The following is a 13,932-nucleotide window of genomic DNA, read 5'->3' as shown; positions in this document are numbered from 1 at the left end:
CACGAGAGAAGACGTGCTGGCGTTACCGCGGAACTGTAGGAGGATGCGCAGCAGATTGCTCGCGCGGAAGCGGCTGCTTCCGATGCGATGTTGTGTTTGCGTCGCTACTCCCGGAATGCAGCCGCGATTCTGCACGCGCGGACCGAACATAGCGCGCAGCTGGAAATGACGCTCGCGTTACAATCGGTGCGGCAAACGCCTCTGTCAGTCAAGGACGCGCCGGACTATAAACGCCTCCCTTTCCCCATTAAAAGCCGGTGTCGGGTGATCACGGCCGTCATGAGTTGCTTAAGCGTTCTTCGCCGCGAGCACTTCACCGTTCACGCACACGGAGCCGGTACAAGCGGCCTCACCGCTGCTTGGCAGCACGCAGGAAATTCCCGCGGGCATGCCGTGCGCGCCGACTTCTCGGACGGTGACGTAAATCATTGGCGCATCCGAGGCCCTAGAAGCGAGAAGCGAAGATTTACCGCCCCCCGCCAAGTCTCGCACGCTCAGTCTTCCGTGCAGCGCGATGATATACGGTGGCATCGCAATTAAATAAAAGCAAAACGTAGGAGACTCCGCGCGGAACAAGAAAAAGCGAAAGTGTCAGCGACGTCCAACGACAATACCCATTCATTCGCGAGCCGAAGCACGCGAGCTGCCAGTCACTTGGTGCAAGCGCCAGCCATTCGGTCGGCCCCCGACAATATTAGGCGCGACCCGTGCGATTCAAACTCGATCTAGGCCTAACCACGGCAACGGGACGCGCCAAGGGACGAACATATGAGGCGGCGGTGAGGGGGAATCTGCCGAGGCCGCACAGGCACTCACCAATTCCGTCGACTCCCTGACCGCTTGCGAGACGGTCTCGCGGGCTTGAGCCGCGGTCCCCGGCTTGCTGAGACCTCGCGTGAATTTCCGTTCTGCCATTTAGCACATTGCGGCACAGAATCCCGATAAACACCAGAAAACGCACGACACATCCACCGGGGCCGTCGCGTACTCCGTCACAACTTCGCCATGACTGCTTTCGCCAACGAGGAAAAAAAAAGTTGCGCGAAAAACGTGGCTCCATCTGTCGAGCGACGGCAACAACCCGACGGCGCGCGCGTTTGAAAAAGTGACTCATGGCTGAAGAATCCCAAGCCATGCCCAAGCACTCGGCGGGGAAGTACAGCTGGCGCTGGTATGTCAGATAAGCACAGATGGTTAGCGTACTTTAGCAGCGGCTCATTACGGCTGAAAAACGACTGTGCAGCGACCATGACAGTCGTCTCCACGACCATGACCATGACAGTCGTTGCTATAACAAAAGTAAACATCCGGAAACTTCCTCGCAAAAATTTGCATTGTTTTAGTCTTACAGACGGCCTCTAAATGTCGTTCTCTCCTAATTAGCGACCCAGATGCTGATTTTTCGTTGTGTTACCTCATTTCAAGCTCTAGATCAAGAAGGCGAAATGCAGCTCTATTATGGGCACCCCGTCGTTGTCGCATTTGTCGTTTGCCAAATAGCGCATTCACTTAATGCTCACTGGTATTCAAGCACTCTGCTTTGTGAGACCACTGTGCCTTTTAGGATGAGTACCCTAATGAACTTAACGAGCTATATGACATAAGTCACACTCTGTTCACCGTTTCATCAGCCTGTGATAAAATGCGCTTTTTTTCGTGCACCATTGCTTTGCGTCCTTCTTGACTCTTTCAGCGTTCTGCATGACACACGCTGACAATAACCGCAAGTCGCCCATTTAACCTGATGCCCCTGCAGTGGCCTCCAGGGACGAAAAGGAATGCGAACTGTGTCTGCATTATTACAACTATTGAAATCATGACTGTCGTTTGAACGACAGGCTGTAAGGTGTAACGAGTATCTGGTTACGACAAACCTGACTGACAAAACAGTCGACAACCTGGAGAATGACCTCTCACTCCTGGTATGGCCCACTATACTGCATTTGTAACCTACGTGTGTTCGCTCAATAAATAAAAGTCACTGTAGTAGAATGGAAAGTTGGGCGAGTTGGTATACGTTCATTTTGGGTGGAAAAAATAGAGCGAAGGGACGGAAGACAGAGATGAAGGAAACCACGCGGACGAGCGCTGACTCACAACTAATTTTTATTCAGAAAAAACAGACATTTAAAATTAAGAAAAGTCACGTGACCTGACGTCGCCCGCTCGCATGTACGCAAGTGCATTGATGAAGGAAATGACGAAGCTAGGTTTGTGGGTCGGTGCGGCATTTCTGTGTCTGTATTTCTTGGGCTTTTGGTTTTCTATTTGAAATCAACATCCGTGGGATGGCGAGGAGATGTATATGTGCAAAGAAAGGGCATACGTATAGGTTCAAAGGTTGCTGCAGCTATAAGCAACATTTATCTTGCTCAGGTAGACAAGGAAATAAAAAACAAATTTGGAGGTCTTGCAATGCATATTTCAAGATTTGTTGATGACTTTCTAGTTTTAGTTGACAGGGAGAGTTTTAATAGAAGAATGAATGACATTCTAAAGGTTTTTTAAGTAAGAATGTGGTAAAGGGCTGTCCTTCACTGCTGAATTGCCGTGTAAGGCTGTTTTCTTACGGAAGAGCACATCTTCTAGATGTACGAGGTCTGTTAGAAAAGTATCCGACCTTTGGCCGAAGAAAAAGAAATAGCATAACTGGAGCTTTGGAAACCTAATTACCTTCAAAGTAGTCTCCTTGGGACTCCACACACTTCTCCCAGATGTGCTGCCACTGTTGGAAGTATTCCGAAAAGGCCTTTTTCGGAATGGAGTTTAGCTCAGCTGTCGTTGCAGCCATAATGTCCTCTCTTGTCTGAAATCGCGCTCCTTTCGATGGCTTCTTGATTTTGGGAAACAACCAGAAGTTGCAGGGGGCCATATCAAGAGAGTAAGAAGCCTGTGGAACTACAGGGGTCTGGTTTCGCCAAAAAAGTCTCAATCAAGTGCGAAGAATGTTCAGGAGCATTGTCGAGATGGATGCGCCAAATTCCTGTTGACCACAACTCCCGTCTCTTGCGCCGCACAGCATCACGTAGGCGACGGAGGACATCCCTGTTGTACTCTTTGGTCATTGTTTGACCCTGGGGCGTGCGTACTCGTGGTGTGCCACAGAGCGAGAGTCCAAGAAAGCAGTCAGCATCACTTTGACGTTGCTGAGCATTTAGCAGGCCTTCTTTGGTCTTGGTGACGTGGAATGCTTCTACTGTGACGACTGGGATTTGGTTTCCGGGTAGTACCCGTACACCCAAGACTCGTCACCAGTGATTATGGTGTTGATGAAGTCCGGGTCACTGTTTGTGGAATCCAGCATGTCCTGTGAGACTTCAACACGAAGCTGCTTTTGCTCCACCGTGAGCAGCTTCGGCGCGAATTTCGCCGCAACTCTCTTCACGGTCAAATCTTCGGTGATAATGGAATGTGCAGAAAAACTACTGTTGTCCACCTCTTCCGCAATTTCTCGGATAGTCACACGACGGTCCCGCATCACCAGAGCGTTCACATCGGCAATGACCTGGCCATTTCGGCATGTTAATGGCCGACCGGAGCGTGGCTCGCTCTCCACAGATGTGCGGCCATCTTTAAACCAGTTGTACTATTGCTTAATTTGTTTGCTGCTCTAAGCATCGTCACCGAAAACCGTCTGAATATTCGGAATGGTTTCCACTTGGCTGTCACCCCGTTTCTGGCAAAATTTGATGCATTAGCGCTGCTCCTGTCGCACCGCCATTTTGCTTGCACCAAAAATCCGACGAGAGTACTGCGCACTACATCACTCAAACGCTGCCTCCCAGCGACTGACGCTATCGGCAGGCGGGAAAAAATTCGTGCATGCGCACGACGGTTCAAGGTCTGCTGGTGCAAGCGCGCTTGTTTCATATCCATCAGGTGTTCGCAAAAAAAAAAAATAAGGTCGGATACTTTTCTAACAGACCTCGTATATTTACCCAGATCCCAGGAACCGGTGTTCAGTTTTGCCTCAGGGCACTCAAATCTAGTAAAGATTGGAATTGCAATGACTACTTTACGTTCAAGCCTCACAAATGCATGCCATCACTGCATAGCGGACAGTATGCTGTTACAAGTAAGTAGATTAGAAGCCGCAGGGTTTCCAAAGGTGCAGCAACTTGCAAGAAGCTGGTGCGGGCAGAGCGGAAAGATTTCTCGACTGCAAAATTGGACAGAACAGATTAAAAATTTGCACTTATTCCGCATGTGCGCCGAACGGCTCATAATGTAAAAAAAGGTGGCGGGCAAATTTGACATTAATATGGTGTTTTCTGCGCCACACAAGTTGGGGAGGGGGGGGGGGGGGGGGGGGGGGGGGGGGGGGGCTTTGCCGCATAAGGAACCGCCATGACAACATACCAGGAATCAGCCCATTTCGTTGTCTGGTTTCACAAAGATTTAGATGTGTAGAGTGCGCATGTTCAGTTGTGTATGAACTTCCTCTTTCATGTAAAAAAGTTTACGCAGGACAGACCGGCCGATGTATCAATATTCGACTTAGGGGGCATCTTCGATCACTTTCGGACTCAAACTATCCATATCTAAAAGAACACTGCAAAGCTTGCTAGAAAGAAAATAAAGTTTGAAGACCTTCAGTCGCGCACACGCGCATTTTATTTCGCCATAAAGATAAGACTGCAAGGCATCTCTTTGAAGCATATCATTTTCGGAAAAAACGGGATGAATGCTTCAGTGAGGCTTCCTTATTGTTGGTAGATAAAGAGGTCTCCTTTCTTGACAACACGTGATGTTTTTAGTGCTTTTTGTTTTTTGTTTCGGGCTGTCTCGTGTTTTTTCAGTCAGTCACGGTCTTTTGAATTCGAGTTGTAAGGCTTTTATTATTGACACATGAAGTAGTCCTTAGACTATCGTACTCTGGGCATGCGCGCGGGCGACGTCAGGTCACGTGACCACTCTTAACAATAAATGTCTGTTTTCTGAATAAATAATAGTGGTGAGTCAGCGCTCGTCCGTGTGGTTTCCTTCATGTATGTCTTTCGTCCCTTCGCGCTGTTTTTCCACCCAAAATGAAGAAAAAGAAACGCTTGAAGTCCCTTATATTAATCTTACGCCCTATACTCTCCTAGTGTCTAAGTAGGCTCCGGAAGCGATGTGCAGTAGGTGCCCCCTGTGTAATACATCAAAGCAGGCTTCTTCATCCCGTTTTTCCTTTTCTTTACAGCGTCACGAATGCCAAAGTTTCTTCCCTCAAGTTGTCTTGTTGTTGCTTCTTTATTGGCATGCTTAATTCAGACTTTTTAAAGGGAGTGTGAGGACAAACTAGAGTTGGCCTGTGTCTATAAAGTACCGCGCTCTAATCCGAAAAGGACCATTCTAATCGAAAACGGAGCTAGATAAAATCAAGAAATGAAATACAAATGGCACCATCATTGGCTGATGGCGCAAATAAAATGCGTGCGTCGACACCGATTTTCTCGCGAGGATTCCACAGGTCACACTGTTATTTCATTTCATTTTATTATCTTAAAGGCCCCTTAAAAGGGGTGTTACATAAGGGGTGGCAAGAGTAAAAGCACAAATTCACAATGACAGGAAAATTTCTACGTTATCAGTGAAAAGACTTAGGCAAGTGATGATGGCAACGTTGTTCGGAAGGCCGTTCCAGTCTGCGGCTGCACGAGGAAAGAACGAATTAGAAAAAGTGACGGTGCGTGATCGTGGACGGGCAACTTGTAGACGATGGCTGGTGCGGTGAGATATGCGTGCGGGTGGAAGAATATAAGGTGCGATGTGCATAGGGCTGTGGAAGAATTTGTGAAATAAAGACATGCTGGCAATGCGACGGCGGAGCGATAAGGGTGATAATCCGGATGCTGTTTTTAAGGACGAAACACTGATGTCATAAGAGTAGGATGAATGAATGAAACGAGCTGCGCGATTCTGAACAGATTCGAGGGCATTGATGAGATATGCTTGATGAGGATTCCAGATGGGCGATGCAAATTCTAGTTTGGACCTGACTAATGACTTGTAAGCTAATAACTTGACATGATGGGGAGCATGATGAAGATGGCGCTTTAGGAAACCTAATGTCTTGTTTGCTGACGATATTATATTAGTAACATGCAGGCTCCAAGAAAGATCGCCATTCATTTCCATTCACTTCCATTCACTTTCCATTCAAACACCGCCATTCACTTCGAAGCGGTAGCAACCCGTACTTTTCTGTAGGGACGTCACGATTTCGAACTGACGGGCGGCAAGATTATTAAATCCACTTTCCTCAAATCTAAACTAGTCTTTTGCTGACGAACAAACGCCAACGTAGTATAAAGAGAGAATAAATTTTTACTAAGAACACACGTGAGAAGACGCGTGAGCTGCGTTACGCATGTACAACATTCTTGGACAAAAATTTTTGGAATATTGTGAGGCATTGTTATGGAAATGTTTAAGGTACTGGTCCATTCTTCCGATGTGTCACAAAATCTTTCTTTTAGGCTGTTTCCATCGCTCGCATCGAACAGTTCACACTGCCACAGAAAACCAACGTGGAACACTTTAGAAGACAGCAATGGAAAAAAAAAAGTGCAAGCATGCCGAAGGGAGATCTGCGGATAGATTGATTGTTACAGTGAAAACTTGCAATATATTAAAAAATTGTGTTTATAAGCTGGTTACCATTCAGAAATGCTTTTGTCCGGAATTGCTGGATGTGTGTGATGTGCCCTTTCTTTCCACCTAAGCTATAATAGCGAGAACTGCTTGCTACCTTTTTCCGCTGCTTTTCTCGGGCGAAGGGCAAAATATGGAGATTCTCTTAAAGATAACCGGGTGAATGAAAGAAAACTAGTGACTGAACGTTACCTGAAAAAGAGTTTCTGGGAAGGGTCTTTGCCCCAGAAATGCAAAACACATGTTCCATAATTACCACCATCCATGGGCGTCCGGAGGGGGGGGCAAGGGGGGGCGGCTGCACCCCCCTGGAAAATCACTCACTCGAACCGTGAGTGATGGCCGCACGCCAGGGGCGGTGGTGCGCTCAGTCAAAAGGGTAAAAGCAGCCCCGCATGGTCACATCTGCGAAATGCCGCGTCCGGGCGTGCGTCGTTCCGCCGTTTTCAAACCACGCCATCGTTAGCTCTACTGAAGGGCGACCTGTTCCAGATATACAGCGGCACCGGCGAGCATGTGTTTCGAGCCGCCTTGAGATGGGTGTCTGTTTCTTTGATCTCTAGAGAGATAGCGACACGGAGGCAGACAGTGCACGGGGCATCTTGTTTTCGCCTATCGTTACGCCGGTCACCGATGAATTCTTAAGGAGGGAAGGTAAAATCAGCCGTGTCCACCCCCGCTTTGTCGGGCTGCTCAGGGGCAAGCGGGCGATGAGTTGGCGCCGCCGCCGCTCGCTGTCTCCTCCGATCCACGGGTAGCGCAGTTCGGTAGAAGCGCCGCTTTCAGAATCTCCGGCAAAGGGGATTAGCTGCTTTTGTTCACGGCGACGCAGTCTCCCGAGGCGCCCCCACACCAGCGTTCTTTGCGTCTTCTGCGAAAACCAGCGCCTTTGGTCAACGCAGCCCGATGGCGCCTGCCTGGCTCGCCTGTCACCTCTGGCTGGGCCTCAAATCACAACAGCGCCCATGTACTGTGCGTGTCAGTGCATGGTAAAGAGACCCAGGTGGTCGACATTACCCGGAACTCTGTACTACTCCATCCCTCATAGCCTGAGTCGTTTTGGGGCTCTGAACCCCATAAAAACACAAAAACAAATTTTCCGACTGGAGTGGCGAGTGTCCCTTCCCCTCGGAAGTTGCGCGGCGTTCCTTTCACCCCCAAAGTGCGCATTCGGGGATACTGCGGCAAGTAAGCCCTTGCACGTGTGCGCGCCTCTGTGTTTGTGCTTGGGTGTTTTTAGTGGCCGGTTGTCAGCGAAGCTGAGAACAACCAAGACAGCGGACGAGAAAACGACGAGCGGAGAGCAGTGTGTGTGCGGTTGCTCGACTGTGCGGATGCGCAAGCAAGATGGAGCGAGGTGTATGAAGCTGCGAGCGTGCATTTATCTTGTAAATAAGTTTTCGTTGTATATATAGTCATCTTTTGTTTTCAACGTACGCGTTCAACAGTTTTTCCAATCAATGTGTATGATGAGTGTGCACCGAGAGCGTGTAATGAAGCACAGAAGTGAATTTATCACACGTGTAATTACGCAATTCGCCCAGAAAAATCCGAGGCGCCTACAGTTGCTGTTCAAGGAAGACTGACTGAGTGACTGTAGTTGCGTGTTTGTGAACATATTGTGCTGTGTGCTGGTCATCAATCCGGGTGAGTCGAGAACCCGTATGCTGCAAGACTGAGCACTCTTCTCCACGAAGTGATATAGCATCTTTTTGCATTTTTATTAATTTTAGTTGTTTCTTCGTTGATAAACTCCAATGTACCTCTCCTAGCCGCGCTTTAATTTGCTGTTTGTAAATTTTCTTTCATGTGTGCATTTTGTTTAATTTTTATTTATATATAAATAAATAAATTTACTCCGCAAATAGCGCCTTTCTGCTACGAACATACCCCCCCCCCCCCCCCCCCCCCCCCCCCCGGGGCACCAACGGGGCCCCCCCCCCCTGCAAAAATTTCTGCGGACGCCCTTGCCACCATCATCAACAGAACAGGCAGCCCAACTGCATCCTTGCGACTTTTAGCGAAGCCCATAATTTCAGTGCTTTTGTGCTCTACACGTGTAAATTTGTGTTGTGCATCCATCGTGCGATGCTATGGGGGTCCTGGCCCACTGCAAGAAGCCTGTCGGGCGGCCTCCTGAGCGCTCTGCGCCGTACCGGCCCAGACTAGCCCCGTCACCGGCTGCATACCATGCTGCACTCATGGCAACTCTGGCAAATGACAACACAGCGTCCACAACCGCAGTGGCAGCAGCAGCACAGACCACTCTAGTCACGGCCACGGACGAAGGAGATGCAAACATGAGACCGCGAGAAGATTAGGCAACTGGCTAGCTTTTGGGCGAAAATGCCGAGGACATGGACCAGACCGCATTTACGCTCTTGTCTTACAAGAAAAAAACGTGCTGCTGGAGTTCCTGTAGTCTTCAGGCCCACAGAAGGAGGCGACTTATGGAAAGCCAACCTAATGGTCATGGCAACGGCTGTTCTGATGTAGACCCAAGAAAAGACGCTTACAGATCGTCTCAACGAGTACCGAAGCTTGATGGTTTCGATATCTACGGTGCCCGACGCGTACCGTTCGCTTGCTGTGACAGAACTGGCTGGAGTGGCTGTCGAGGCCCGCGTCCCATACTCGTACACGGTAAGCTATGTAAAAATTGAGGACGTACCTCTTAATTACTCAAATGAAAACCCGCATGAGTACCTTCGTGAGCAAGGCGTTGTCTCAGCAAGGAAACTCACCGTTTGCATTCGTGAAGATGGTGGTAGCATCAAAGAGATACGTCGCTGCACCGTAATATTGGCATTCGCCAAAGATTCCCCGCTGCCTAAACGGGCTACACTGGGCTTTTGCAGTTACACTGTAACTGAATACTCTGAACCAGCAACGCAGTATTTCAAATCCCAGAGACATGGACACATCTCAAGACATTTCACCAACCCCCTTCGCTGCAAAGTATGCGCTAGCCCTCTCGGGAGCGCAACCAAAATGAGCAAACTGCGATGGATCACACCCCGCATGATACGGAGGGTGTCCCGAAAAGGAAGCCGCTACATTTGCTCCCCCAGTTGAACAAGCACAAGGAAAACCATCCAAACGTCATGACCCGCCACCTAATCCCGAATTTGTTTTTGCATCTATCCAAGACAGAGATCAAATGACTCAACAGGACAAGATAGCTGGAAACTCCTATGCAGCTGCTGCTAAGAAAAAGCGTGGCAAGCCCTCTATCTCTTCGCCTGTTTTGAAGTCAACGCCTCTTCCACACAGGACGAGATAAATGCCAACTCCCGTCCTCAACCTAAGAAACTGCAACGCGACAGGATGACCTACCAAACGCAGCAATTGGTACAGAACAAGATATTTCGGGATTGCTGATACCTATGCTGTTTGCAGCCATCAAGGCTCTTGTCCGCGCAAGCCCTTCATCAAGAAGTGTCCCGGAGGTAGAAGCTATTCTGGCAGTCAAGCCATTGGTGTCAGCATCTTACGACGCACAGGGACGCTTTTTACCACAGAAGTAATCATGGCATCTGCAACAACAACCTCACCTCATCTAACCATGCACATCTTCACCATATTTCACCATATGCACCATATTTCAGTGGAACGTTCGCGGTCTACAGTCGAAACTTTCAGACTTTCGACAGCTGCTGCAAGCGTATCACTTTCCTTTTATTGCGATATCAGAACAGCGTGTTGAAGACCAGTTCCAATTGAATGGCTACAACATCCTTCATTCGCATCGACCACATGACGTCAGCAAGTTGCTCACATTGCCCTGACTCCCCAGGCGTCAGGAAGAACATTAAAAGTAAAGGTGTCTGGGAGGCCTTGCTGCGAAGCGAGTCCCCTGCCGAGCAGCAACAAGTCATCCACCCGGCGACGGAAGCCGCGAAGAAACATTGCAACTTCGCCTGTCTTTACTCGCGGAGGCCTCGGACCCCGCCCCTTGAGCCTGCGCGCCAGGGGCGGGGAGTAGCGGGCCCACATCGGTGGAAGATAAAGTTCTTCTTCTTCTTAGGCTTCCGTAAAGATATTCCGACTTCCTTGGTTCAAGTCCCGCCTCACAGCGACATCGAGTGCGTGTGCCCTGACAGTAATTGTTACGGAAGTCAACGCTCTCATTGCCGTTTATTTGGAGCCAAGCAAGTCACTGGACATATCAAGGCCTGAACATTTAATATCTACAAAGCCTTCGCCACATATTGCATTTAGAGACTTTAACGCTTACGATGAAATCTGGGGCAGCTCACACACACGTGCGCGAGGTGCGAAACTTGCCGACCTTTTCGCAAACTGTTCAATTTAGCCCCTAAACGACGGCAGCATAACCTACGTCCGCGATGTGGCGACTGCGAGCAGCATACATGTGACCTTCGCAACAAGTGCAGCTGCTTAAAACTTCTCCTGCTGGACTGACATAGAAACACGTGGCAGTGATCATTACTCAATCCTCATATGAGCTGGTAAGGCGCAAATATCACCAAGGAGGAAACTTAAAATTGGGATGCCTGCAAGAATGCAGTGAGCAGGGGAATTACAGCTGCAACCCACAACACGGAATTAGTCTCCACATTAGCTCATTGCCTGGAATCGAGCGCACAAATCACAGCCAAAAGAGACAGAGTCCGGTTAACTGATAAGGAATACGAAAGGCTCTGTGCGATGCGCAGGCGTGCCGAAAGGATATCTTTGCGCACGAAAAGCCTTGAGGGTCTTCGTGTCTGCCGACGGGCACTAAGACACATTAGGCGCTATCTAGAAAAACTTAGTCGACGAAGGTGGCGAGGCTTCTGTTCAACAGTGGAAGTACGAAAACCGGCTGCCAAAATTTGGCGGACTGTTCTAGGTATGCGCACGCCTCCTCACCAGATTCACCCCTTTGCCGCCCTATCTCAGCATGAACGTAAATATCTAAAAGCAACTTCTGAGGAATACTGCAGGCTTCTATCAGCGGGCTCACAGCCTTCGACACCCAACATAAACTGTCAATCGTACCTCCCACAGGCGGCAGTACCTGCGTTGGACCAACCGTTAACAGTAACAGAACTAAACACGGATAACGCCGAGTCAAACAAGAGAACGCCTCCGGGCAATGATCAGGTGAGCTATGAAGCTCGTGCAAAGCTACCTCAAAACTGCCGGCTTCGCCTGCTAGAATATCACAACTCTTCGTGGCTTACTGGTGAGGTACCTGTGGAGTGGAAGCTGGCTAAAATTATTCGCATTTTGAAACTGGCAAAGCAGTCAACTAACTGCTCATCTTTCCGGCCCATTGCCCTGCTGAGTTGCGTAGGTAAACTTATGAGGCGTGTAATCAATAAACGCATAACATGGTTTCTCGAAAGCCGCAATGAGTACCCCCAAGAAATGAACGGGTTTCGTTAGCAGAGATCTGCAACTGATAAAGTCATTACCTTCGTCACATCACTTGAAGAAAACCTACATGCTGGGCGCATCCCCATCGCTGTTTTTCTCGACATCAAGGCTCCTTTTCATTCTATTTTCTACCATGCCATTCTGGCAGCCTTGGCCAGTCTTGGACTTCGAGGCAAGCTGTACAAGTGGATTGAAAACTATTTAAAAGAGCGACAAATTTGATGAGTACCCAAGACCCCCCCAACAATGTCTCACGCAGCAGAGAAGGGCGTACCACAGACTGCTGTGCTTAGCCCCATGTTGTTCAATATCACCCTGATACAAATAACACGAAATTTACCACAGGGAGTAAACATCACGTTTTATGCAGGTGATATCTGCGTCTGGAGCGAATCCAGATCGCGCCACGTCATGCAGAGACGTCTTCAGAAAGCATTACTAAACATCTCCACGTACCTGGCTCTCCGAGGACTTCACCTTTCCCCTGAAGAAAGTGTTGCCATGGCATTCACCAGGAAAAAGATGATCAAATATGCGCTCCTTCTTGGTGGCAAGCTGCTGCCCTACGTACGGACCCAACGATTCCTCCGCATTGTCATCGAACGAAACCTCTCTTAGAAACCCCAAGTTAAAAAACTCCGTGCGAGAATAGCAGCAGCATCAGAAATCTTCAAGTTCATGGCAGGAACACGTTGGTGCTGCAATTGTCACGATATGGTTCTCCTTCATAAGGCCTCTGCTGATGGTCTTTTGCGATACAGTTTACCGATTCCGCAGAAAATGTTGCCTACAAATAAGAGGATGCTGGAGGCAGCGCGAAACACCTGCCTGTGGACCTATCTAGGCTTCCTGAACAGATCGTTCACCTCGGGAACAGCTGCCGAAGGAGGATGTCTACCACTTGAAGTCATCGCCAGAGAGGTAAAGATTATAACCCACCTACGTCATGCATTTTAAGGGAATAAACATTTCCTGCCCCATATAATCCACAGCAATTCCGGCTTTGGTCAAGCTGTGCAGCTATTGCATCTTCATGCCATCAGTCAGCCACGTAACTTTTCCTCCTTGGACACTCACGTCTATTGTAATCAAACAATGCATACCGGGTGTCACTGCGAAGGACGACATGCTGCAGGTTGCGCTGCTACAAGCTGCTCTGGGCTACTTAGCTGAGCAGTATTCGCAAGACACAGATCTTCACTGATGGCTCAACTTCTCACCACTCCTCACCATGCGGCCTTAAAGTGCCCTATAAGGCCAAATGCTTTCACGGCGACCACAGCGTAGGACGTCCTCCACCACAGAAGAGCTATACTGAATAAAAGAAGCTGTCTCCTATATCCTGCGCCGTCACCCAGGACGCTGCGTAATCTTCACGGACTCGCAAAGACCGCTACAAACCTTGTCCAACCTAGTGGAGAGAACAAATAACCAGCAAATCTCTCATGACATTGGATACCTGCACCACTCGGCTGTTGCTGAAGGCCACTGTATAATTTTTTAATGAATTCCAGCTCACTGCGGCATCCTGTCCAACGAGAGAGCAGACGTAGCGGCCCTCAAAGGTCTACAGCAGCGTAATTACAAGCGCATCTTCTACACAAAATCAGATGCGCCCCAACTCGCCACACGATATACCCATTATGATAAGAACCCCCTCTGGAACTCGCCACTACATCACTACCCCTTTCTCCATTCCATCGACCCACCGCTTAAATCAAGACTACCACTCAAGCTTCCGTGTCATCTAGAAACAATTCATCATCGGCTTCGTCTTAATCATTGCATTTACGAACAGTCAACGATAGCGTTTCTAGCAAGCAGACAGTCCGTACTCTGGCAGCTGCGGCTAAATTGAGACTGTGTATCATATTCTCTCCGCATTTCCAGCGTACGCCAACGAGCGTGTGC

At 49.0% G+C, this 13,932-nt stretch overlaps 1 protein-coding gene across 1 annotated transcript in view; it reads right to left on the bottom strand.

Annotated features, from left to right (window-relative positions):
• Ziz (dedicator of cytokinesis protein Ziz) overlaps positions 1-1,007 on the bottom strand; it is a 168,183-nt gene extending 167,176 nt beyond the window's left edge. The window contains exon 1 of the mRNA XM_089545897.1: positions 817-1,007. Within this exon, the coding sequence (XP_089402023.1) occupies positions 817-915 (99 nt within the window). The 5' untranslated portion in view covers positions 916-1,007. The remainder of the gene's footprint in view (positions 1-816) is intronic.
• Between the last annotated feature and the right edge of the window lie 12,925 nt (positions 1,008-13,932).

This window comes from Amblyomma mixtum, chromosome 5 (genome assembly GCF_055824585.1).
Source record: "Amblyomma mixtum isolate Tamu chromosome 5, ASM5582458v1, whole genome shotgun sequence".
In the NCBI taxonomy this organism is placed as follows: domain Eukaryota; kingdom Metazoa; phylum Arthropoda; class Arachnida; order Ixodida; family Ixodidae; genus Amblyomma; species Amblyomma mixtum.
This window is presented reverse-complemented; position numbering and strand designations above follow the sequence as displayed.